Source organism: Thalassophryne amazonica, chromosome 13, assembly GCF_902500255.1.
Source record: "Thalassophryne amazonica chromosome 13, fThaAma1.1, whole genome shotgun sequence".
Taxonomy (NCBI): domain Eukaryota; kingdom Metazoa; phylum Chordata; class Actinopteri; order Batrachoidiformes; family Batrachoididae; genus Thalassophryne; species Thalassophryne amazonica.
The window spans coordinates 27464040-27492033 of record NC_047115.1 but is presented as its reverse complement, the minus strand read 5'-3'; the positions used below and the strand labels follow the sequence as shown (position 1 = coordinate 27492033).

General features: G+C 41.3%; 1 protein-coding gene across 1 annotated transcript in view; it reads left to right on the top strand.

Moving 5' to 3' along the window:
- pgbd5 (piggyBac transposable element derived 5) overlaps positions 1–27658 on the top strand; it is a 74972-nt gene extending 47314 nt beyond the window's left edge. Inside the window, exons 5-7 of the mRNA XM_034184688.1 lie at positions 23437–23634; positions 25512–25617; positions 27178–27658. Of these exons, the coding sequence (XP_034040579.1) occupies positions 23437–23634; positions 25512–25617; positions 27178–27373 (500 nt within the window). The 3' untranslated portion in view covers positions 27374–27658. The remainder of the gene's footprint in view (positions 1–23436; positions 23635–25511; positions 25618–27177) is intronic.
- Positions 27659–27994: the final 336 nt, after the last annotated feature.

The following is a 27994-nucleotide window of genomic DNA, read 5'->3' as shown; positions in this document are numbered from 1 at the left end:
CCATTTCAAAATGAGCAAATATTTGCACAAAAACAATAAAGTTTACCAGTTTGAACATTAAATATCTTGTCTTTGTGGTGTATTCAATTGAATATAGGTTGAAGAGGATTTGCAAATCATTGTATTCTGTTTATTTACATTTTACACAATGTCCGATCTTCATTGGAATTGGGGTTGTAGTTTGTTGCCAGAAAGCCTTTATGCTTACAACTCCGTCCGCTGACACAACCGATACAGTGAGGAAAATAAGTATTTGAACACCCTGCAATTTTGCAAGTTCTCCCACTTAGAAATCATGGAAGGGTCTAAAATTTTCATCTTAGGTGCATGTGCACTGTGAGAGACAATCTAAAAAAAACAAAAAAAAATCTGGAAATCACAATGTATGATTATTTTTAATAATTTATTTGTATATTACTGCTGCAAATACGTATTCAACACCTGTGAAAATAAATGTTAATATTTGGTACAGTAGCCTTTGTTTGCAATTACAGAGGTCAAATGTTTCCTGTAGTTTTTAACCAGGTTTGCACACACTGCAGCAGGGATTTTGGTCCACTCCTCCATACAGATCTTCTCCAAATCTTCAGGTTTGGAGTTTCAGCTCCCTCCAAAGATTTTCTATTGAGTTCAGGTCTGGAGACTGGCCAGGCCACTCCAGGACCTTGAAATGCTTCTTACGGAGCCCCTCCTTAGTTGTCCTGGCTGTGTGTTTGGGGTCATTGTCATGCTGGAAGACCCATCCATGACCCATCTTCAATGCGCTTACTGAGGGAAGGAGGTTGTTTGCCAAAATCTCACAATACATGACCCCATCCATCCTCCCTTCAATACGGTGCAGTCGTCTTGTCCCCTTTGCAGAAGAGCACCCCCAGAGTATGATGTTTCCACCCCATCCTTCACGGTTGGGATGGTTTTCTTGGAGTTGTTCTCATCCTCTAAACATGGTAAGTGGAGTTGATTCCGAAAAGCTATGTTCTGGTCTCATCTGACCACATGACCTTCTCCCATGCCTCCTCTGGATCATCCAGATGGTCACTGGTGAACTTCAAATGGGCCTGGACATGTGCTGGCTTGAGCAGGGGGACCTTGCTGCCCTGCAGGATTTTAAACCATGACAGCAGTCATGTGTTACTAATGTAATCTTTGTTACTGTGGTCCCAGTTCTCTTCAGGTCATTGACCAGGTCCTGCTGTGTAGTTCTGAGCTTTCTCAGAATCATCCTTACCCCACAAAGTGAGATCCTGCATGGAATCCCAGACCAAGGGAGATTGACAGTCATCTTGTTTCTTCCACTTTCTAATAAATAATCATAACAGTTGTTGTCTTCTACCAAGCTGCTTGCCTGTTGTCCTGTAGTCCATCCCAGCCTTGTGCAGGTCTACAGTTTGTCCCTGGTGTCCTTAGACAGCTCTTTGGTCTTGGCTATGGTGGACAGGTTGGAGTGTGATTGATTGAGTGTGTGAACAGGTGTCTTTATACAGGTAACAAGTTCAAACAGGTGCAATTAATACAGATAAAGAGTGCAGAATAAGAGGGCTTCTTAAAGAAAAATTAACAGGTCTGTGAGAGCCAGAATTCTTGCTGGTTGGCAGGTGTTCAAATGCTTATTTGCAGCAGTAACATACAAATAAATTATTAAAAAATTGTACATTGTGATTTCCAGATTTTTTTTTTTTTTTTTTTAGATTATGTCTCTCACAGTGGACATGCACCTAAGATGAAAATTTCAGACCCCTCCATGACTTCTAAGTGGGAGAACTTGCAAAATCGCAGGGTGTTGAAATACTTATTTTCCTCACTGTAGATAATATGATGCATGTTGAAAGCTCTTGAGCATCATTGATATGCACATTTGGCACATTATAGTGTAAAATACATGACAAAGAAATGGTCAAATAAACGGTTTTGTCACTGTAAGATTTTTATATTTGCTTTGGTTCAATTGCTTTTTATGATACACTAAGCAACTGGGACAGTAAAAATATTCATGTATATTTAGTTAAAATATAAATGTAGTATTCATATATTAAATAACTAATATTTCATAGTTATGTATTTGGGTGTGTTTTGATGTTTTTAACAGCTTTTTGATGATCATGCTTGAGCACTGCTAACATATATGGACAAGGTTATAAGAAATAAATGGGGAAAAAAATAAATTAAGAAACACATTGTGTGTGTGTGTGGGGGGGGGGGGGGGGGGGGGGGTTGAAATTATTCTCATTTACAAAAAGGGCCCTGCAAAAAATGTTTGGGAACCACTGGGTTGGATCTTATGCTTGTGATGCACCTTGAGCAACTTCTGCTGTGCTTTAGCACTGCACAAAAAAATTCAATTGATTTAATATATATTGTGTGCCGAGGGGAGGAGCTTTCTCTTCTACTGGACATTGCAGAAGCTTCTTGCAGGATTTTTAGTTTTTCATTAATCCCCCCCCCCCCCACCCCCCCAAAAGGAAAAAATAAAATTCTGAAAAAAGGGTACGGTAATTTTGATCTTCGGTAAATGTATTGTACTCCCTTACTTGTACAGCCTGAGATGCCTGCACAGTGGACAAACTAGTAGCAGCCACTGTGCTGTCTGCCTGGCCTCATGCGTCTCATACCATGACTGATGGCACAGTGGTCATCAGAGCGAGACTTTGTCAGATGAGGACCTGCGGTTGACAGACTAATAACACCAGCATTTATATTACTTTGACTTGAGCTTTTCTGATGAAACCGAATTGAAATAAACAGGTGGGACATGTTTGTTTCCTTACACGATACTGAGCTCTCAAGTATCTAAAGCAGAAATATGTGTCATCTCGTTAACTGAAAAATTCAGAAAAGCATTGGTTTTTTTTCTTCAAGTAAATGTCTCTCCAGTCCTAAGTGGTGCATTTTCTTAAATTTTGTTTTGTTGCTCGGTGAACCTTTTTAAGTTGGCACTATTTGTGCCATCCTTCTTCCTGAACAATGCATCTGTTTAAATGATTATTTTGACGCCGTATAAATATGGGGATAGTATGTCCTCTATCACATATATGGGCAGATGCACAAATATATTTCTTGTGAAGCCGCACAATGACATCATTCAGTTCTGCTAAAGTGAAGCATTAATCCTCAAGTGATCCTTTGACAAAGGGAGGAACATCCTCACGGCCCACCACTGTCCTCACTAAGGAGGTCTAAAACTTAAATCACCTCTGTCTGCTCCTGGGTTTCTGTTACAGATTTTGGAGAAAGTTGAGCAATGTTTTCAGAATGTTGACAAAGCACAATAGTGAAATGATAGCGTTTCCATTCACTGATGGAATGTGATTGCTGGGTTTTTCTTCTTGTAATAATATAACTGTCATTCAAGCAAGGCTTTAACAAGAACTGCAGTTCCAAGAGTCATGGTAATGGAGGGGTCAGTACTGTCAAGTATTGTCTTCCAATATTGCTTATCATCATTTCTTAGAACATTTAACAAGCTGGTCGTCTCTTACTTCAGCCACACGTACCACACCGTGTATTATAGAATGTCATATGACGCAGACTGTACATCATGTCACCTGTAATAGCAGAAACAAAAGAAGTGTTTTCATTACACTTTTTCAGTTTGCCTGAAGAACCACTTGCCATTTGTAACATTTGAGTTTTTCTTTCCAAAATACATGTTTTCCTTGAGTGCATTTTCAATTTGGTGCTTAAGAGGGTATGTAGAACTAGCTTTGATTCCTAGTCACACTACCTGCCTATGTTCCTGGTCATGAAACCTATTCTGCATTGTGTCAAGCCACCCGGTTGGAAATGGATACTGGGCTTAGCTGGAGAAGTGACCAGTCATATTAATTTTAACAGCATATTTATTCCTAATCTTTATTTTTAGTCATCGGAATTATTTTAGTTTCAGTCAATTAAATATCATAAGATTTTAGTCAACAAACTCTCCTGTAGTTTTTCTGTAGTTTTGGTGTTGTCCAAAATTATTTTAGAGTTGAGAGGAACAATCAGTTCCATCAGTTTGCATCACATAGAATAACATTGTGTATGACTCGTCATACAGTATATAGAATAGCAAATTTTAACTAGAGGACTGCGCTCATAGAGCGCAAACCTCGGCCAACACTAGTTTCCAATTCCACAAATTTTAACCTTGGAAAAAATTTTCAAGGTCATCGTCCTGTTAGAAGTGGCTTTTCATAAGCTAAAATTTTATACAAAATATGGGTCAAAACAAGGGCTTTTTGATGTTAAAAAGAATCAAATATTCGTTAAATCTGCAATATGACTCAGATGTGGTCTTAGTCTATTCATTGAAAGTGCCAGTTTACACCTCTTTGTCACAAATGAGAGTGATTCGGGCACTTTTGATTGAGATATAATACAAATTATACACCAATAGCCTTTTCAATATTAATTTCAAATGGTGGTTGGCTCTCACTGCGGTATTGTATCACTCCCTGTTCCGGAGCACAGCAGTGTTTGCTGTATCTGTTAGCTGTTTAATCTGCGCAGTTAGATTGATCTAGTTAACTAGATAATGATTTGTTTCACAGTGTAATCTTCACGTGCCTTAACTAAAGCACTCCCTCTGCTGAATCACCTCTAAATTATTTACACATTATTCACTTTGTGTGTTTTTAGGAATCCGCTAGCTTAGCGCAGCTACTAGCTCTTAACCGGTTTAGCATGGTGGCTTCTCCTGTCTCTCCTGCACTTTTCTGCTCTGGGTGTGAAATGTTTAGTTATTCCTCTGCCTCCTTTAGCAGTAATGGTACTTGTAATAAGTGTAGCTTATTCGTAGCTTTGGAGGCCAGGCTGGACGAATTGGAGACTCGGCTCCGCACCGTGGAAAATTCTACAGCTAGCCAGGCCCCTGTAGTCGGTGCGGACCAAGGTAGCTTAGCCGCCGTTAGTTTCCCTCTGGCAGATCCCGAGCAGCCGGGAAAGCAGGCTGACTGGGTGACTGTGAGGAGGAAGCGTAGCCCTAAACAGAAGCCCCGTGTACACCGCCAACCCGTTCACATTTCTAACCGTTTTTCCCCACTCGGCGACACACCCGCCGAGGATCAAACTCTGGTTATTGGCGACTCTGTTTTGAGAAATGTGAAGTTAGCGACACCAGCAACCATAGTCAATTGTCTTCCGGGGGCCAGAGCAGGCGACATTGAAGGAATTTGAAACTGCTGGCTAAGGCTAAGCGTAAATTTGGTAAGACTGTAATTCACGTTGGCAGTAATGACACCCGGTTATGCCAATTGGAGGTCACTAAAATTAACATTGAATCGGTGTGTAACTTTGCAAAAACAATATCGGACTCTGTAGTTTTCTCTGGGCCCCTCCCCAATCGGACCGGGAGTGACATGTTTAGCCGCATGTTCTCCTTGAATTGCTGGCTGTCTGAGTGGTGTACAAAAAATGAGGTGGGCTTCATAGATAATTGGCAAAGCTTCTGGGGAAAACCTGGTCTTGTTAGGAGAGACGGCATCCATCCCACTTTGGATGGAGCAGCTCTCATTTCTAGAAATCTGGCCAATTTTCTTAAATCCTTCAAACCGTGACTATCCAGGGTTGGGACCAGGAAGCAGAGTTGTAGTCTTACACACCTCTCTGCAGCTTCTCTCCCCCTGCCATCCCCTCATTACCCCATCCCCGTAGAGACGGTGCCTGCTCCTAGACCACCAATAACCAGCAAAAATCTATTTAAGCATAAAAATTCAAAAAGAAAAAATAATATAGCACCTTCAACTGCACCACAGACTAAAACAGTTAAATGTGGTCTATTAAACATTAGGTCTCTCTCTTCTAAGTCCCTGTTAGTAAATGATATAATAATTGATAAACATATTTATTTATTCTGCCTTACAGAAACCTGGTTACAGCAGGATGAATATGTTAGTTTAAATGAGTCAACACCCCCGAGTCACACTAACTGCCAGAACGCTCGTAGCACGGGCCGAGGCGGAGGATTAGCAGCAATCTTCCATTCCAGCTTATTAATTAATCAAAAACCCAGACAGAGCTTTAATTCATTTGAAAGCTTGACTCTTAGTCTTGTCCATCCAAATTGGAAGTCCCAAAAAACAGTTTTATTTGTTGTTATCTATCGTCCTCCTGGTTGTTACTGTGAGGCTCTCTGTGAATTTTCAGAACTTTTGTCTGACTTAGTGCTTAGCTCAGATAATTATAGTGGGCGATTTTAACATCCACACAGATGCTGAGAATGACAGCCTCAACACTGCATTTAATCTATTATTAGACTCAATTGGCTTTGCTCAAAATGTAAATGAGTCCACCCACCACTTTAATCATATCGTAGATCTTGTTCTGACTTATGGTATGGAAATTGAAGACTTAACAGTATTCCCTGAAAACTCCCTTCTGTCTGATCATTTCTTAATAACATTTACATTTACTCTGATGGACTACCCAGCAGTGGGGAATAAGTTCATTACACTAGAAGTCTTTCAGAAAGCGCTGTAACTAAGTTTAAGGATATGATTCCTTCTTTATGTTCTCTAATGCCATATACCAACACAGTGCAGAGTAGCTACCTAAACTCTGTAAGTGAGATAGAGTATCTCGTCAGTAGTTTTACATCCTCATTGAAGACAACTTTGGATGCTGTAGCTCCTCTGAAAAAGAGAGCTTTAAATCAGAAGTGCCTGACTCCGTGGTATAACTCACAAACTCGCAGCTTAAAGCAGATAACCCGTAAGTTGGAGAGGAAATGGCGTCTCACTAATTTAGAAGATCTTCACTTAGCCTGGAAAAAGAGTCTGTTGCTCTATAAAAAAGCCCTCCGTAAAGCTAGGACATCTTACTACTCATCACTAATTGAAGAAAATAAGAACAATCCCAGGTTTCTTTTCAGCACTGTAGCCAGGCTGACAAAGAGTCAGAGTTCTATTGAGCCGAGTATTCCTTTAACTTTAACTAGTAATGACTTCATGACTTTCTTTGCTAATAAAATTTTAACTATTAGAGAAACAATTACTCATAACCATCCCAAAGACATATCGTTATCTTTGGCTGCTTTCAGTGATGCCGGTATTTGGTTAGACTCTTTCTCTCAGATTGTTCTGTCTGAGTTATTTTCATCAGTTACTTCATCCAAACCATCATCATGTCTATTAGACCCCATTCCTACCTGGCTGCTCAAGGAAGCCCTACCATTATTTAATGCTTCGATCTTAAATATGATCAATCTATCTTTATTAGTTGGCTATGTACCACAGGCTTTTAAGGTGGCAGTAATTAAAACATTACTTAAAAAGCCATCACTTGACCCAGCTATCTTAGCTAATTATAGGCCAATCTCCAACCTTCCTTTTCTCTCAAAAATTCTTGAAAGGGTAGTTGTAAAACAGCTAACTGATCATCTGCAGAGGAATGGTCTATTTGAAGAGTTTCAGTCAGGTTTTAGAATTCATCATAGTACAAAACAGCATTAGTGAAGGTTACAAATGATCTTCTTATGGCCTCAGACAGTGGACTCATCTCTGTGCTTGTTCTGTTAGACCTCAGTGCTGCTTTTGATACTGTTGACCATAAAATTTTATTACAGAGATTAGAGCATGCCATAGGTATTAAAGGCACTGCGCTGCGGTGGTTTGAATCATATTTATCTAATAGATTACAATTTGTTCATGTAAATGGGGAATCTTCTTCACAGACTAAGGTTAATTATGGAGTTCCACAAGGTTCTGTGCTAGGACCAATTTTATTCACTTTATACATGCTTCCCTTAGGCAGTATTATTAGACGGCATTGCTTAAATTTTCATTGTTACGCAGATGATACCCAGCTTTATCTATCCATGAAGCCAGAGGACACACACCAATTAGCTAAACTGCAGGATTGTCTTACAGACATGAAGACATGGATGACCTCTAATTTCCTGCTATTAAACTCAGATAAAACTGAAGTTATTGTACTTGGCCCCACAAATCTTAGAAACATGGTGTCTAACCAGATCCTTACTCTGGATGGCATTACCCTGACCTCTAGTAATACTGTGAGAAATCTTGGAGTCATTTTTGATCAGGATATGTCATTCAAAGCGCATATTAAACAAATATGTAGGACTGCTTTTTTTGCATTTACGCAATATCGCTAAAATTAGAAAGGTCTTGTCTCAGAGTGATGCTGAAAAACTAATTCATGCATTTATTTCCTCTAGGCTGGACTATTGTAATTCATTATTATCAGGTTGTCCTAAAAGTTCCCTGAAAAGCCTTCAGTTAATTCAAAATGCTGCAGTTAGAGTACTGACGGGGACTAGAAGGAGAGAGCATATCTCACCCATATTGGCCTCTCTTCATTGGCTTCCTGTTAATTCTAGAATAGAATTTAAAATTCTTCTTCTTACTTATAAGGTTTTGAATAATCAGGTCCCATCTTATCTTAGGGACCTCATAGTACCATATCACCCCAATAGAGCGCTTCGCTCTCAGACTGCAGGCTTACTTGTAGTTCCTAGGGTTTGTAAGAGTAGAATGGGAGGCAGAGCCTTCAGCTTTCAGGCTCGTCTCCTGTGGAACCAGCTCCCAATTCGGATCAGGGAGACAGACACCCTCTCTACTTTTAAGATTAGGCTTAAAACTTTCCTTTTTGCTAAAGCTTATAGTTAGGGCTGGATCAGGTGACCCTGAACCATCCCTTAGTTATGCTGCTATAGACTTAGACTGCTGGGGGGTTCCCATGATGCACTGAGTGTTTCTTTCTCTTTTTGCTCTGTATGCACCACTCTGCATTTAATCATTAGTGATTGATCTCTGCTCCCCTCCACAGCATGTCTTTTTCCTGGTTCTCTCCCTCAGCCCCAACCAGTCCCAGCAGAAGAATGCCCCCTCCCTGAGCCTGGTTCTGCTGGAGGTTTCTTCCTGTTAAAAGGGAGTTTTTCCTTCCCACTGTTGCCAAGTGCTTGCTCACAGGGGGTCGTTTTGACCATTGGGGTTTTTACGTAATTATTGTATGGCCTTGCCTTACAATATAAAGCACCTTGGGGCAACTGTTTGTTGTGATTTGGCGCTATATAAATAAAATTGATTGACTGATTGAAATTTAAATGGCCACAAAATCTGTAATCTGGATCAGATCCAGATCAGACTTTGTCAGTCGATAATGGATACCATTCCACATAATGTTGTCAAATATGAAAGAAATGTGATCTTTTTGTTTTTGAGTTATGAATTTTTGAAAATTCGTTCAGTGTTAAAGATAGGGATTTGCCCTTTTGACCTAGAAATTTTAATCACTTCTATCAGGATATGAATCTTCAGTAAAAATGGCATAATGATATATGACAAATTCTGGGCTCCAGGCTGTTCACAGACAAACAAACAGGGGAGATAACATAACCTCCTCCAACTTGTTGGCATAACTAGAAAGTATTAGTTAAAGTTTGTTATTCCATTTCATTTGTAGGGATGTAATAATACGTTAGCACCACGATACGATGCATATCATAATACACCTATCACAATTCGATACATAATCACATCACTGTTCCCACTAATTATGTAGAAAGTAATCTGTGGTGAATGCTTTAACTTTAAAGAAACTAATAATTTTGAAGTAATAATTAGACAAATTGTAATCCATGCTGTTGTCCGTTTATTTGTATATTTCATAAATCATTTACGATTCTCCTGCAATAGCTTGTCATTTCTTTCATGCAGTAGTTGACTTTACACTGTATGATGATACTAATTTCTGAAAAAAATTACTGTTTCATACAGACTTTATGATAGGATTATCACGATTCATGATGCGTTATGACACCCCTACTCATTCACAAATGAGCATTCACACTGATGATACACATTGTTAGCCTCTCGCTATTTTCCATACTACTGCCGAGGTGTGTCCAGTTTGACATAATCCCTCTGTCAATGAAGCATGTCAAGGCAGGGAAACCAAAACTGAGAAATAAAATAAGCTAACGGAGTGAATGGATGAAGATCCATTAGGCAGCACATAGACACACACTGACCACTTATAGTAATAGCTGCAGGCCTGATGTAGAGTTTGGCTAATTGCGTTGATGCTCAGTCTGCCTTGTTCATCACTAGAATATAACTAAAGGCCACATCATCATTAAGTTTGCTCGTGATGTCTTTACTCTACTGGTGCATAAATATTTCTACTTGCAGGCACCATTTCATTAGGCTTGACTTCATTTACTAAACTATTATTCTCTACAGAGGACACACACACATATATATCATTTTGACAAATTCTTCTAAAATTGCAAGCCTGTGCAGAAAAATGCTCTGTAATTTGGGGTTTTGGGGGGGAAAAAAGCTTAAATTTTGGGGAAAAGCTTCCAAACTCGGGTTATCAGAATAGTTTGTGACCAGCAGCAGCTGTCTACCTTCAGTAGTTAGACAGATACAGCAAAAGGGGAGATCACTGAGGTTGAACGTTTAAAACGGGCATTTTTTTTTTTTTTGAAGATGTATTATTTATTTGATGTTAAAGTCTGGGTTTAGAACATTGTAGATTTAGAAGAAGGAACAGACAGCTCTGCAATTCTCTGTCCAGTTATAAACCGTACAGTACACGGTAAGATTAAGTTTTGCCTTGTTTTATCTGAAGATTATGTACAAAATATTTCTTTGTGCTTTTTTTTCCGCTGATTTCTATTTATCGAGGGGGAGGAAACAATTCCCCCCCACCCCCAAAAAGAACAGGATCATGTAAGTGTTGTACATTTTGTTCTCCTGGTCTTAACGTTGATTTTGGCGACTGCATTCATCTCTACCTGCTTTCCCCACACTGCAGATCTCAGTCCATCTGAAGGAAGGGACGGACGGCTTGGCCGCCTTGAAAAACAAGCCTCAGCTGCACAGCCTGGTGGCAAAACAGCTCTGCCAGAACATCTCTGGCAAGAACGCCATCATCTTCACAGGGCCATCCATCACCAGCCTCAGCCTCTTCACAGAATTCAGCAAACAAGGTGTGTACACCAGCTGCAAGAGCAGAAAACTGTTGTTCTTTTATCAGTGTTGCCTCTGTCACTCTTCGAGTCTTGTCATTGTCACAAAAACACCTCAGCTTCTGTTTTCATTTACGTTTTGCTGTGTCGTCATGCTTCATTGTACCGACTCCTCCTCTGTCGTCTCCAGGCTGTCCTCCACCCTGTTCTCCTTTTATGTGCAGCTCACAATCGCCCTCTTCATCTTATCTCAGTCGCTTTGTGCTGTTTTGTTACTGTTTCACATAACATCTCCAGGCTACACAACACGGAGAGGAAGACAAAGTGTTTAATATTTAAACTACACAACTCTGCAGTACTGACTTCCAGCCCGTTCTGAATATCATAAACCTCATGTGGAAACTGTTTAACTTTGTTCAAATGTGTTAATACAGATGTTTCTATCATTGAGTTTATTATACAGTTCATCTGGAAAGTATTCACAGCGCTTCACTTTTCCCACATTTTGTTATGTTACATCCTTATTCCAGAATGGAGTAAATTATTTTTTCCCTCAAAATTATACTCACAGAACCCCATAATGACAACATGAAAAAAAAAATTTTTTTTTGTAAATTTATTTAAAAAAAACTAACAAATCGCATGTACGTAAGTATTAACAGCCTTTACTCAATATTTTGTTGATGCACCTTTGGCAGCAATTACAGCCTCAAGCCTTCTTGAATATGAGGCCACAAGCTTGGTGCACCTGTCTTTGGGCAGTTTTTCCCATTTCTTGCAGCACTTCTCAAGCTCCATCAGGTTGGATGGGGAGCGTCAGTGCACAGCCATTTTCAGATCTCTCCAGAGGTGTTCAATCTGGGCCAATCAAGGACATTCACAGAGTTGTCCTGAAGTCGCTGCTTTGATATCTTGGCTGTGTGCTTAGTCATTTTCCTGCTGAAAGATGAACCATCGCCCCAGTCTGAGGTCAACCGCGCTCTGTAGCAGGTTTTCATCCAGGATGTCTCTGTACATTGCTGCATTCATCTTTCCCTCAATCCTGACTAGTCTCCCAGTTCCTGCTACTGAAAATATCCCCACAGCATGATGCTGCCACCACCATGCTTCACTGTAGTCAAGTTTATTTATATAGCACATTTACAACAACCCAAAGCTGCCCAAAGTGTGTCACAGGTACAGAATAAAAAAGTATAAAAAATACAATAATACAAAATACAGAATCCAAGCGTTAACAAATACAATAACATTTTAATACAAAAGTCCAACTCCGCTTAGGTATTGAAGGCCTGTGCAAAGAAATTGGTCTTCAGTGATTTAAAAACATTTAGAGAGGATGCAGAGTGGCCTGAATCAACTGTTAAAAGGAGATCATTAAAACTATTAAGAGGGCAGTTTCCGTGCTATGCAGTGCTTTGAAGCCAAATTGGAATTTTTCGAAGATGCCGTTATCATCAAGGTAAAGGCCCCCTGACAGGAGCATGCCTTTGACTCACACACTAGCACAACCTGTGTCGTGCTGGAGAGTGGACTTGTCTTTAATGAGCGCAGACAGGACACGAGAGGGGCACTGGTGCGTGCTATTGCACACAGAGAATTTTGAAATGTTCAAAAAATCCTTCACGCATAAATGTCTTGTTACGTGGTGTGATCTAATCGCTAACACGATGTGCAGCTCATCAAGTGGAGTAAAGAAGAAGTGAACAGAGCGAGTTGTGATGTCAGTGGATCGCATCAGAGCGCAGCTCGTCTGAACGATTATAACAAGTTAAATCTGTTAAACATACATTAACAGCTGCAGACAAGAAGGAAAGTGCGCACAACTGTTTTACCAAGCCATGACAAATAATTACCTTTTTACATGGCTCAAAATGCTTTCTGCAGCTTGTTAGGCGCGCGCGAACAGCTGAAGCTGGGGCAGCCCGCTGTGATTCAAAAAGCAATTACAGACGTTTTCAATGGCCAATTTGCAGAGAAAATGATTAATCCGATGTGAAATAAATATTTTAGATACACAGTGTATAGCGCAGAGCACGTGGCAGCCGGTAGAACAAAGAACGGCGTCCATCTGGGAACACAGCGAGTGGGATCATCATGACGACGTGTGTGCTAGTGCGTGAATCAAAGACATGCTCGTGTCAGGGGGCCTTAAGCGTGCAGTTGAACATAGGCAAGTTTTTCAAGAATTTTAGATTTAAAAAAAAAAAGGCAGCTTCAATATGGGCCTATAATTAGACAAGACTGCAGATTATACTTTTTGAGGAGAGGCTGCACAACATCATGCTTGAAGGCAGCCAGGACACAACTAGAAGACAAAGAAACATTTAAGACCTTCAGCAGGTGAGACTCAACAGTGTCAAACACATTTTTAAGAAGCTTGGAAGGGATGCCATCTAATGGATAATCAGACGGTTTCAAGTGTTGCATGACAGTGCTCAGTTCAGTAAGTGATACAGGGGTCAAATTCATTGAAAGTTGCAGAACACAAACTGATGAATGATAAAACAACATTAGAGGGAATGTCAGTTGATGCGCTAATACCAGATATTTTGTGCACAAAAACGTTTAAAAAATTTACACACAGTACATGTGACAACACAGTGCTGGGAGACTCAACAGGATTTAAAAAAGTAAAAAGGACCCAAGGCCTATGACTGTTATTAGAAACAATGTTGGAAAGATACTGCGCTTTAGCAGTCTTGACTACACTTTGATATGTTGCTAAACAGTTTCTAAGAATTTTCAGTGAGACATGAAGCTTGTCCTTTTTCCATGTCCTTTCAGCACACCTACAGTCACATCTTAGCGCGCGAGTAGTTTCATTGAGCCAGGGTTCAGCCAACGGCTTATCTCAAACAGTCTTGAAAGGAGCAAAAGAATCCAGGATGTCGGTACACTTTAAATGTAGCAAATTTGTTAGTTCATCGGCGCATTAAAGGCCTCAGTGAATAGTGCCGCAGTAGTTGAGCCAAGAGCGCGCGCTTATGCTGTGGAGGAGCAGCCGTTTAGGTTGAGAAGGCGGCAGAGTTGGACTGAAAATAACCGGCATATGATCAGAGATGCTAGTCTGACACATTTCGTCAATGCAAACGTTAAGACGATATCCAATAAGTGTCCTTTCTCGTGGGTGACTCCACATATCCATTGCGTAAGGTTAAAACCATCAGTTAGATTTAAGAAGTCACTGACCAGAGGTTTAGCCTCACAACACAAATGAATTCTAAAGTCACCTACTATTAAAAGTCGATCAGCGATAGGCACAATCTCTACCATAAGGTTTGAGAATTCCTTAATAAAGTTTTTATTAAACTTACGAGGGCGGTATGTTATGGCGCACAGCATTGGCAAAGACAACTGCACTTCAAACGGCTGCAGCTCAAAGCTGGAATATATGGCTGAAGGAAGCTGTCTGCAGTGAAAACAGGATTTAAATACGGACACTACTCCACCACCTTTTCCTGAAGTACGAGGAGAGCTTTGAAGAGCACAGTTGGGAGGGAGAAGTTCAGAAAGCACAGTTGACTCATCGGGACATAGCCATGTCTCTGTCATAAACATGAAATCCAGCTTGTGAGAAGTAAAGAAGTCATTGAGCAAAAAAGTCTTGTTGGCAAGCGATCTGGTGTTTATCAGCGCAAGGCAAAGAATTGTGACGTTAGTATGCAAAATACGGCAACATGCTAGCTGGCGAATGTTCCTCCTGTCCACTCCGCGCTGCCAGCTGGTTTGAAGGCACCACACCGGAGGCAGCAGCTGATCCACACTGCCGCAGAGACCAGACATGGGCATGGGAAAGATCCATCGATCCCTCAGGTGAACTCCAACAGAAAAGCCACGACAGGATCCACATGCTTGCTGGTAAGTCCTTTGTTTAACCAAAAGGCCACCTCGCTTTCCTCTTTTCCTTGGGCTTTTCTTCCCAAGGAAAGGCTCTCTGCACAGAAACACACCGGTATAGCAGAGTGCAACAGGGGAGGCAGGTCAGAGGATGAATACTCAAAGTTAAGATTCAGCTGAAGTTTGTCTAGTGATGCACAGATATCAAGTAGTGACTGGTGATCATAAATGATAAGTGGCAAAACACTGTTACAACAAATAAGTAAAATGCCAAATAAAACTCCAAGTACAGCTGGGAGACACTTCGCTGTGCACACTGCTGGCGCCATCTTAGTACTTCCTCGGCTGTATGAACCTATAGAAATGGTTTCTGTTTTCCTCCAGACATGACGCCTGGCACTTACACCAAAGAGTTCAATATATGTCTCATCAGACCAGAGAATTTTGTTTCTCATAGTCTGAGAGTCCTTCAGGTGCCTTTTGGTAAACTCCAGGCGGGCTGGCATGTGCCTTTTACTAAGGAGTGGCTTCTGTCTGGCCACTCTACCACACAGGCCTGATTGTTGGATTGCTGCAGAGGTGGTTGTCCTTCTGGACGGTTCTCCTCTCTCTGCAGAGGAATGCTGGAGCTCTGACAGAGTGACTATCAGCTTCTTGGTCATCTCCCTGACTAAGGCCCTTCTCCCCTGATTGCTCAGTTTAGACATGTGGCCAGCTATAGGAAGAGTCCTGATGGATCCAAACATCTTCCGTGACAGATGATGGAGGCCACTGTGCTCATTGGGACCTTCAAAGCAGCAGAAATGTTTCTGTACCCTTCCCCAGATTTGTGCCTTGAGACAGTCTGGTCTTGGAAGTCTGCAGACAATTCCTTTGACTTCTTGCTTGGTTTGTGCTCTGACATGCACTATCAACTGTGGGACCTTATATGTAGACAGGTGTGTGCCTTTCCAAATCATGTCCAATAAACTGAATTTACCCCATGTGGACTCCAGTTAAGTTATAGAAACATCTCAAGGATGATCAGTGGAAACAGGCTGTGAATACTTATGTACATGTGATTTCTTAGTTTTTTTTTTTTATTTTAATAAATTTGCAAAAATCTCAAAGCATTTTTCACATGGTCATTATGGGGTATTGTGTGTAGAATTTTGAGGAGCAAAAATTAATTTCATCCATTTTGGAATAAGGCTGTAACATAACAAAATGTGGAAAAAGTCAAGTTCTGTGCATACTTTCCAGATGCACTGTAATTAAATGGGGAAAAAAGTGCATATGGATGAAATTTAGTTGTAACTAAACTGTTAAATATAGTAGAGAAGCTTGAATCTTCAATTGGACTGGGTTGCTTGACGCGAGGATGCTTCACTTCTAATTGCAGAAGCTTCCTCAGCTAAAATTCTTGCTCTTGTAGTCTGACTTGTGTCTTAACTCTTGTAGAGAGGAATAACAGAAACCAGCAAAGGCTGAAGTTTTAAACCTACCCAGACCCCTCCTACCGAGAGACAGACTGCTATTGGCTAGTGACTAACAATTCGTCTAATTAGCACCTATTGTTCGCTAGTTAGCACCCTCCTAATGACAGGGTAGCTGTCCCTCCTAACGATGGGACTGACGCCTCTCCTGACAACTCTCCTGATGACTTTCCAGACAACGTGAATGACTGATTACCATGAACAAAAGACTGAAACTGCTTTGACCTGAGTACCCCATTGTAAACAGGGGACAAAGCATGTCTCAGACTACCTCCCTGGTTAAGGCTGGGTTTCAAGTGTTTCACATACAATGCTTCTTTCACTCACCTCTCAAACCATTTCTTTTCTCTGGCTAAGATTTTAACTCCCTTGTCCTCAAACGTGCGGTTAGTGTCTTTAAGGTGGAGATGAACTGCAGACTGAGGTCTACCGACGCCTTCTCTGTGGTGCTGGTATAGCCTTTTGTGCAACGGCTGCTTAGTCTCACCTATGTAGTGTTCGTTACAGTTTTCCTGACATCTGATAGAATACACTACATTGCTCTGTTTGTAACTAGGGATCCTGTCCTTAGGGTGAACTAATTTATGTCTCAAGGTGTTAACAGGTTTAAAGTAAACTGGGATTTTCTGTTGTCTGAAGATCCTCTGTAGTTTTTCCCCTACTCCTCCTAAATAAGGGAGAGACACTCCTCTTCCTCTTGGTTCTGTCTCCTGTCTGTCTGGTCTCTTTGTTCTTTGGGACTTCTGCACTTTATCCAGGGACCATCGTGGGTACCCACATACTGTGAGGGCTTTCCATACATGTTGTTGTTCTTTAGCCCTTCCCTCTGTAGTTGTGGGCACCTGTAGGGGTCTGTGTTGAAGAGTCCTGATCACCCCGAGCTTGTGTTCAAGGGGTGGTTTGAGCCAAAGAGCAGATATTGGTCAGTGTGAGTGGGTTTTCTGTAAACCCCTGTCTGGAGCTGCGTGTTCTCTCCAATCGTAACATCACAGTCCAAGAAGGCTAAATGGTTGTTTCTGGCATCCTCACGTGTGAATTTGATATTGGAGTCCACCGAGTTGATGTGCTCTGTAAAGGCCTCCACTTCCTGTTGCTTGATTTTAACCCATGTGTCATCAACATATCTGAACCAGTGACTGGGAGAGATGCCCATGAATGACGCCAAGGCTCTCTTCTCCACTAGCTCCATGTACAGATTGGCCACAATGGTGGATACCGGAGACTCCATCGCACAACCATGGATCTGCCTGTAGTAATACCCCCTAAACAGGAAATACATGGTGTTAAGACAGATCTCCAAGACTTGGAAGATGTGGTCTGGTGTAAATTTGGTCCTTACAAGGAGAGACGCGTCCTCCAGCAGCCTCTGCTCCACAGTTGTGACGGCCTCAGCAGTGGGGATGCAGGTGAACAATGATGTCACATCGAATGACACCATAGTTTCATCTGCCTCCAGCTGAAGGTCCTTGATCTTATTCACAAAATCTTGTGTGTTCTCCACATGGTGGTCTGAGTTACCCACTAGAGGAGCCAAAATCCACTTGAGGTGTTTGGCCAAATTGTAAGTGATGGAATCTGTGCTACATACAATAGGCCTGAGTGGCACATCCTGTTTGTGGATTTTGGGCATCCCATAGATCAGGGGTGGCCAAGTTCGGTCCTCGAGAGCCACAATCCTGACACTCTTAGTTGTCTCCCTGCTCCAACACACCTGAATCCAATGAAAGGCTCATTAAAACTCTGCTAATGAGTCTTTCATTGGATTCAGGTGTGTTGGAGCAGGGAGACAACTAAGAGTGTCAGGAATGTGGCTCTCGAGGACCGAACTTGGCCACCCCTGCCATAGATCCATGGAGTGGCGTCCCCAGGGTACAGTCTGTAGTACGCCTGCCTATCGATGAGTCCCTCTTTCTCCAGGTTTTGGAGGTAGTTAATGATTTTCTTCTTATAGCCGCTTGTGGGGTCTCTCTTCAGACGCTTGTACATATTGGAGTCACTGAGCAAGTTGTTGACCTTGGCCTCGTAGTCCGATGTGTTCAGGACCACCGTGCGTCTGCCTTTATCCGCTGGCAGGATAATGATGCTTTGGTCCTTCTGCAGTGCTGACAAAGCTTTCCGTTCTTCTCCTGTGATGTTGGAAGGAGGAGGCTTAGCACTGTTGAGTGCTGCTGTGACTCTTAGCCGGAGGTCCCCAGCTTCTGACTCTACTGTAAGCCCCTTCGGCTGCTCCCTTGTTTGTACTCGGGGTCGCCACAGCAAATCCAAGGTGGATCTGCATGTTGAATTGGCACAGGTTTTACGCCGGATGCCCTTCCTGACAAAACTCCACATTACATGGAGAAATGTGGCAGGGGTGGGATTTGAACCCGGAACCAGACCCGGCGCCAGAAAAAAAATATTAAGGGGCGATGAGTTTATCACAGGGGGCGGGGTTGGCCCCCCCCCCCCAAAAAAAGTGCGCACCGGAGGGGACTTGCCTCTGAGCATGCGTAATGAATTGCCGCACCAATATACAGTCTGAGTTTTGTTTCTGTGAAGGCTCTCAGTTGTCCAGGTGATTTCCACAGTAGAGAAGCTTGAATCTTCGACTGGACTGGGTTGCTTGACGCGAGGACGTTACACTTCTAATCGCAGAAACTTCCTCAGCTAAAATTCTTGCTCTGGTAATCTGACTTGTGTCTTGACTCTTGTAGAGAAGAGTCAAGAGTCAAGACAAGTCAGACTACCAAAGTAAGAATTTTAGCTGAGGAAGCTTCTGCGATTAGAAGTGGAACGTCCTCGCGTCAAGCAACCCAGTCCAGTCGAAGATTCAAGCGTCTCTACTATTAATTAAAAGTACCATTATTTCTGTGGTACTATATGGCAAAATTACAGCTAATTTTTGTTCCTGGTAAAGTATTTATTTGGAGGCGATTCAACTGCAAATATTTTGCAGTTTGCAGATGACACACATTCGCAAGGTTTGAAGTTCATGTTATATTAATGGAAAATGTGAAAATGTCTAATGAAATTATGTTGGCACACTAGACGTGTGAGTGTTGTGATACCTGTCCAGCAGATATCCAGCCAAATATTTTTGTCACGCATGTCCGGTTTTAATGATGATTTCTTCCCAGTTGGCTCGCTAGTTGCCTATGTTTACTAGCTGTGTCAGTTGTTCTCTTCAGGCTTCAATTTGACATCTTTTTTTGGCACGTTCAGTCACAGTTGAAAGTCTACTACATTTTGTTTGGCTCCATGATTTTAATGCTATCATGCCTATTGTAGCAGTGCCATTCAACCATTGAATGGCATCGCTTCCCAGCATGCCTTTAGAGGGGAAGGACCCCCACCCCTCCCTGCATCATCTATGACATTACCCCCATGTCATCACTGACATCACTACAGAAAGTGTGTCATGGTGTCTCTTTGCTGTATTTTAACTCAACTGGGTCAAAATTCTAAATTGGTTCCACATCAGGGTAATTTTGATCATACAGGCAATATGAGATTATGTAACCTTTATTTGAATACTAGTGATCAGAATTATAGCCATATGAAAGGAAATCCTTTTTATAGTTAAAAAAAAAACAATACTCCAATGAATACAAATAGAATGATGATTGTTCTTCCTGTTTTAAGAAAAACAGGACATGGAGAATGAGTGAAATGAGTCATGTCAAAGGGAAGGGGAGGTTTTTTGTTGTTGGTGTTGTTCATGAACCAACAACACTGAGCTGTGCAGCGATAGACTTTCTCTTTTCACATTATCATGTGGGATTCAGTGGGGAGTTTTTAGCCTGGTAACGCCAGAAAAAAATCAATATGCCTCAAAGTGAATGCTTACTCGGAAATGCTTTAAAAGACTGACAATTTCCAACCAGGTTTTCTTGCTTGTTGTTAACTTTTTGTTAGGTTTTTGGTGGAGTTGTAGGCAGCACCGTGCTGCATGTGGTTGTCACACTTGCCTCCCAACAAGAAGGTCCCCAGTTCAAGGCCAGCTGTGGCCTGCTGTTATTCTCCTTATACATTTGGAATGGTCAGGAACTTCTGCCTTAATTGTTCTTCCACATCAAGGCGTGCTGCGACAACCCTCAGCAAAATGGGAGATGACAAAAGAAATTAGATTAATATCTTTTTACATTATATCCAGGACAGTCCAGGCTGGAAGAAAGGTTAAGAACTCTTCACCTCTGACCCCTTTTACACTGGGCATTAAAGTGCGATTTTGGTGATCGGATTACAGGCAGATAGTGCTTGAAGTGATCCAGTCGCCAAAATCACCTCCGGAAGTGGTCAGTGACACAGTGTGACCATATTGAACAGCAGCGTAAATTAAAATGTGTTTTCAATACACTTCTAACAACTGCATGGTCGGGATTGAAAATGGCCACTGCACCCTTTGGGTTTTTCTGTGTATGTTGTGTCTCTTCTGGATGCCATCAAAAGTAGTCTTCCACAATTTAAAAAAACAAGAAAGTTTGCCAGCGCATATGCAGGTTTGTGAAAACCGCCCTCGTCCTTTTGCATGTGCATCCCGATTGTCCTCTAACGCAGCTGCCTAAATCAGCGCACTCTTCTTCCCGCGGTTGATATCAGCTTCTACCCCACTTTCAAAAGCTGAAACCACAATAACGCAATCACCATCTATTTTTTTTTCCGCCCACACAAAAGCCAGCGGAGGTGTGATGTGAGCCGCCAGACCTCCAAATCTTAATCATATTTCATTGTGGTCACTGCAGACACATGTGCCAGGTGTCAGTGTAATCAGGTTAAATTCATACAGAGGCACAATCTGGATACAAGACACATGTTAATGTCAGGTTAACAGATGGCTATTTTCTGCATGTTGGTTTCTGTCTCCAGTGATTTGCCTCAGAGCAGCAACTCTGTGATTCAGTGTTTGAAAAGAAAGAGTGACGAAGTTGTTGCAGGTTGAGTCACTTTGGAGTTTCCATCAGTGACCTGTGTTTTTTTTTTTTTTTTTAGACAATTGTACATACGGACAATGTGGTCGTGTTCTTTAAGATTGACACCATGGATGCAGGGTTGAAAAATAGTCATCATTATTAGTACACTCAGAGGGGTGGTGGCCAAGTGGTTAGTGCGCTTGGTTTCATTTTGCCCGACAACCGGGGCTGAATTGGGTCAGATACTGGCATCTCTCCTAGCCTGTGATTGGTTGGCGGCCAAGATGCTGATGTCAGCCCATGCATCAGCCTCACATTGATGTGGCGTGAGTGCTGCGCTCCTATTGGTCGTTCAGGAGTGGGAATTCCAGCACTGCTTTCCTATTGGTCGTTTAGGAGTGGGAAATCCCACTGCAAGATGGAGGCCAGTATCTGGCCCAGTTCATAGCCGGGCCGGTTGTCGGACTAGGTTTCATTGCCAAAGGTTCCTGGTTCAAATCTCACCCCTAATGCAGTGGAGACACGCACATCCAAAGCATCTGAAGGAGCGTGTAGGATCAACAGCATATCACAATGAAAAATCCAAATGATCCGCACAGCCACAGTGCTCTCAGTCAGAAAAAGTTTTATTTAACAGAAAAAATAAAGTGTTACATTTCGGGCAGATGCCCTTCGTCAGACCAAAGTGACCACACGACCACAGTCAAATCCCACCCCTGCCATGTTTCTCCATGTAGTGTGGAGTTGCATCAGGAAGGGCATCCAATTTAAAACTTGTGTCAATTCAGCATGCAGATTCACCTCGCATTTGCTGTGGCTACCCCGAGTGAAAACAAGGGGGCAGCCGAAGGGATTTAGTTATAACTACAGCTTGGAAAATTAAAAAAAAAAAACTTTTGTACTGTTTATAACAAGTGCAGGGGTGGTGGCTGAGTGGTTAAGCGCGCTTGTTTCCAGTGTGGAAGGCTCCCAGTTTAAAACCCGCGTAATATGGAGTTGCATCACCGAGGGCATCCGCTGTAAAACTTGTGCCAAATCAACATGCAGATCCGCCTAGGTTCTGCTGTGGAGACCCTGAAACAAGAGAGCAGCCGACAGGATTTACTGTTCTCTTTATAGCAAACGCTTTTACAGTAAGTCAGAAATGTGTGAAAAACATACTGGCCCAAAGACACTGTGAGTACGAGTATATCCGTAGTATATTCGTATATCCTGATTGTAAATCAGGGAGGAATTCATCTGGAAAAAAGAAACACTGCGCCAAACGTGTGAAAACATTGTCTATTGTTTCTTATTCAACTCATCATGCTGGACTAATTAGCAGAGTTGCTCTGCACTTATCTGCAGAAATAACAGTGTGCACACACATTGTTAAAATATTATCTAAATCGAGAGCAGCACCAGATCAGCAGCAGTCAGCTGTATCAGTGTTTCTTTTGCACTCACATAGATAAGAAATAAAGAAAGAAAGGTACACAAATGTAAACTAAGGCACTTGGGCTGCAAAGCATCTCAACAAGATGAGTGATTTCCAGAAATGTGCATGTTTTCCATGGGAGTACAGTGGTGTTATTGGTTATGATAGTTTGAGGTATTAGTGTATGGAAGGCAAAAATGAATCCATACCACGATACAACTACAAAATACAAATGTGGATTGATCTTTAGACTGCTACGTAACAGATATTGCCAGAGAACAACATTAAGCTCCCCTGGTTAGTATATAAATTTAAGAAACAGCATAGAAGCTTTCATGTTGAAACATATATTCCACATCAGATACACATCGTATAAATCTGAACTTTTCACACTTCATTTCTACGGGTTCACAAATAATCATGTAGTTCCAAAATCGGTATGCCAATTAGTGCAAACATCAACGTGACGCTTGTGTTGCACCTTCTAGTCCACATGAGACACCCCTGATGAAATTTGAATGTTCCATTGATTGAACCTTTGGAGTCTAGAAAGAAAAAGACACAATGGTGTGGACGCACCGGCGATGAGCGTTACACAGGTAAGATACTGCCAGAACTCTACAATGACACATGACCTGCAAGCACATCTTGATTGTTTTATTTCAAATCCGTTGCGATGTAAAGAGGCAAAATTACAAAAATGGTCATTGTCAGCGGTCACTGTCCAAATACTAATACTATAAGTATGAAAGTATTCACAGAACATCTAATAAGCTCATGAAAATAGTTTCTTTATTTTGCTGTGTAGATTAAGCAACTGTTTTCAAAGCTAATGGAAAGTGTAAAAAAGATCTTTTAAAAAAAGATTTATTTATTTATTTATCCTCAACCTGATGTTTCCAGATATCTACTGTTGTGGCCTGCTGAGCACCAGGAAAAGCGATTGTACAGGTCTACCCCAGTGCATGCTGGTCTGTAGCTCTACGCCAGCACAGCGCGGCCAGTCACGAGTCATGATGAAAGGCAGCATGTCCCTGATCAGCTGGTACAATAAGGGACACTTTAGGTTCCTTACCAATGCTTACACTCCAACAAAACAAGGTAAATCATGCTGTGATTCACCGGGATCTTTTTTACTTTGAGTTATTTGCTGATTGCAAATGTTTGCACTTCAGTCACAGTGGGGCAAATACAGTAGTGTTCAGAATAATAGTAGTGCTATGTGACTAAAAAGTTTAATCCAGGTTTTGAGTATGTTTCTTAATGTTACATGGGAAACAAGGTACCAGTAGATTCAGTAGATTCTCACAAATCCAACAAGACCAAGCATTCATGATATGCACACTCTTAAGGCTATGAAATTGGGCTATTAGTAAAAAAGTAGAAAAGGGGGTGTTCACAATAATAGTAGCGTGGCATTCAGTCAGTGAGTTCGTCAATTTTGTGGAACAAACAGGTGTGAATCAGGTGTCCCCTATTTAAGGATGAAGCCAGCACCTGTTGAACATACTTTTCTCTTTGAAAGTCTGAGGAAAATGGGACATTCAAGACATTGTTCAGAAGAACAGCGTAGTTTGATTAAAAAGTTGATTGGAGAGGGAAAACGTATACGCAGGTGAAAAAAATTATAGGCTGTTCATCTACATTGATCTCCAATGCTTTAAAATGGACAAAAACAGAGACGTGTGGAAGAAAATGGAAAACAACCATCAAAATGGATAGAAGAATAACCAGAATGGCAAAGGCTCACCCATTGATCAGCTCCAGGATGATCAAAGACAGTCTGGAGTTACCTGTAAGTGCTGTGACAGAAGACACCTGTGTGAAGTTAATTTATTTGCAAGAATCCCCCGCAAAATCCCTCTGTTAAATAAAAGACGTGCAGAAGAGGTTACAATTTGCCAAAGAACACATCAACTGGCCTAAAGAGAAATGAGGAATATTTCGTGGACTGATGAGAGTAAAATTGTTCTTTTGGGTCCAAGGGCCACAGACAGTTTGACAGATGACCCCCAAACTCTGAATTCAAGCCACAGTTCACAGTGAAGACAGTGAAGCACGGTGGTGCAAGCATCATGATATGGGCATGTTTCTCCTACTATGGTGTTGGGCCTATATATCACATACCAGGTATCATGGATCAGTTTGGATATGTCAAAATACTTGAAGAGGTCATGTTGCCTGATGCTGAAGAGAACATGCCTTGAAATGTGTGTTTCAACAAGACAGTGACCCCAAGCACACTAGTAAATGAGCAAAATCTTGGTTCCAAACCAACAAAATTAATGCCTCGCAGATGTGAAGAAATCATGAAAAACTGTGGTTATACAACTAAATACTAGTTTAGTGATTCACAGGATTGCTAAAAAAGCAGTTTGAACATAAGTTTTGAGTTTGTAGCGTCAACAGCAGATGCTACTATTATTGTGAACACCCCCTTTTCTATGTTTTTTTTACTAATAGCCCAATTTCATAGCCTTAAGAGTGTGCATATCATGAATGCTTGGTCTTGTTGGATTTGTGAGAATCTACTGGTACCTTGTTTCCCATGTAACAATAAGAAATATACTCAAAACCTGGATTAATCTTTTTAGTCACATAGCACTACTATTATTCTGAACACTACTGTAAGTGATAATCATTTAGATTGTCATCCAGATGTCAAACTTTGCATGTCACTGGGAGACCACTAATTCATAAGAAAACATTAGCCATGCAAATGTTCTAGCCAAGGTGACAGTGGTAGTGGAGCTCAACTCTTGCCAGCATTTTAATATGAATAACAAAGATTTTAAGCATGTTGAAAAATTTTCTAGGATCATGACTGACCTCAGCGTTGCCCGACTTTCATCAACTTAGTTTCTGCTGAGTCTGGCAGACCTCTGCACTGGCTGTCAATAACACTCAAGTCCATTCAAAACTCATTTCCATTCAGTGCCATTCTCTCACTCAGATTACTGCATGTGTGTATGTGGCAGGTCTGATCATTAAGAGGAAGAGTGGGGAGATTCCATGTCCTTTGGCTGTTGAGGCCTTTGCTGCACACCTGAGCTACATCTGCAAATACGACGATAAATACAGCAAGTACGTGCTACACATGACACGATGACAATCGCCTCACATTTTATGTTCTGCTGGTTTTAATCAATTCCTGTTTAGTGGGATATAACTTGACAGAAAGGTTTGCACATATGTATATTTGGACAAACTCAAAGTCTTTTTTGAGAAGCCTGTTGCAACCTGTTACAATTGACATTTGCCAGATAGTTTTCTCAATAAATTCAGCCAGTTTTTTGTGGAAAAAGGGGCTCTAAGCTGATTTGCTATAATCAGCAGCATCTGTAACTGAAAGTTGACCTGAAACAGATGGCAAGATTGTTTTATTTATTTCATGTTATTTATTATTATTATGTATAAGGTTCTTCTGTATTAGAAAACAATCTAACCAGTGGCCTCTGGATAATTTTAGCTTCACATCCTTGTATTGGACCCTGTTGCTTATCTTGAAAGAGCTCATATTATACACCTCTAAGTAATAGTAGTCGAAAGCATGAAGGCAGTAACGGCTAGTGACATTTAACCCCTAATGACAAACCGGTGTATGACTTTGCCAGGTCAGTTCGAGAATCCACTTAAGTGTGTGTCATATCCGACCCAAATTGTGCTGGCAGTCAAATTCCTTAACCTTGACTTTTGCCTAAATTAGTCAACCCTTATGGACATACCAAGTTTGACAGAAATTAGTAAAGGGACCTGTGAGGACTGGCCAACAAACAGGCAGACATAACCATGATCCTAATGGTTGACCTTTAGCAATTTTTACCTTTTTGGTCCATTCCTTAACTCACCTCCATATGTGTCATGTTTGGTGCAAATGAGAGTGAAAAACCTCAATTTTGGCATTGACGCCAATGCCTCAGTGATTGACATTTAGTAAATTTGATCTTGCCTGGGCAATTCCAGAACCCACCCTCATACATTATATGGACAAAGTTTGGTGGACATCAGAATGATAGTCTAAAGTTTTGCCATTTGACTCCGTCATTTGTGGACCTTCATCCGCATATAAGGTTTGATGGAATTTGGCCATTGGACTTGGGAGGAAGTAAGGGAACAAACAGAGAAAAACATTTTTCAAATTATAATATGATTTCCACCCAGGTGGCTTAAAAATAGATATTAAAGCTTGTCAGCAAAAATGCCCCATCTTATGGTTGCATGACGCACACTACGATTTTTCAGATCTCCTAAAGTCTGTTTCTGTATCTGTTGCTTTAAATTGAAAATCTGCTGATTGCCGCTCTCTCCTGCAGAATTTGTGGGTGTGTCATACAGAGCACAGGCCGACTCACACGGCATTCATGAAGTCCAGATATGGACTTCTGTAACATATGTCGCAGAAGTCTTAAACAAGCAATTTCAAGTGTAAATTATGCTTTAAAACTGAAAAATTTCAACATGCAAAGTCATAAATTTGTGAGACTTTGGGGGCATTTAACATGAAACCCCACTCATATGTAGCTCAAAACGGTGGACACAAATAGTGGGTGTGCAGTACGACCCCTTTAAGCATAACCTCACTGATTCCAGCAACTGAGAAAAACATGAAATAAATAACCTGCAATCAATATTTCTGTCTTTTAGGTACTTTATCTTTCATAAACCAAATAAAACCTGGCAACAGGTGTTCTGGCTGAGCATCAGCATTGCAATCAACAACGCGTACATCCTCTACAAGATGTCCGACGCCTACACAGTCAAACGCTACAGCCGGGCGCAGTTTGGAGAGAGACTTGTTAGAGAGCTGCTGGATCTGGATGACTGCTCTCCCACTCAGTGAGGAGGAGGAGGAGGAAGAAGACAGCGGGAGTACACAACACATGCAACACAATCCTCACGTATTATTGTTAAGTCATCCTAATTGTGCAAACACTGAGGTTTGTGTCGAAGTTATGAAGCGCTGCCAATCCTGCGTGACAAAAAAAAGGAGCATGGAAGGTTTGTCATTCTCACGTGTTTGCTGTGGTGCTGTAAATATCCATTAACACGCAACTGCACACTACACAACAGAGAACCATGAGCAATGGGACACTTCACATGCATCTATAGCAAACTTTAAAAAAGATGAGATTTACTAAGGATTGCATCAGAAGGAGCTATTTGGAATAAAAAATAGAGAAGCAGGCTGTCTAGAAAGCCCAGTGTAATGAGAATTAAAGGACAAGTTCACTTTTTTACAACCTTAATCATATTAAAAACATTACAATTGAGATGCTGAGTGCACCACACACATTTCACGATTGCATCATGAGAGAAATGAGTTTTTTTTCCTCAAAATGCTGAAATAACCCTGGTACCAATGGGGTGTCTGCAGTGGAGGTCTACATGGATTAATTACTAATTACGTACTTGTGGTACTCATACTGTTAACTTATTAAAATTTAACATCATTGCTGTATTT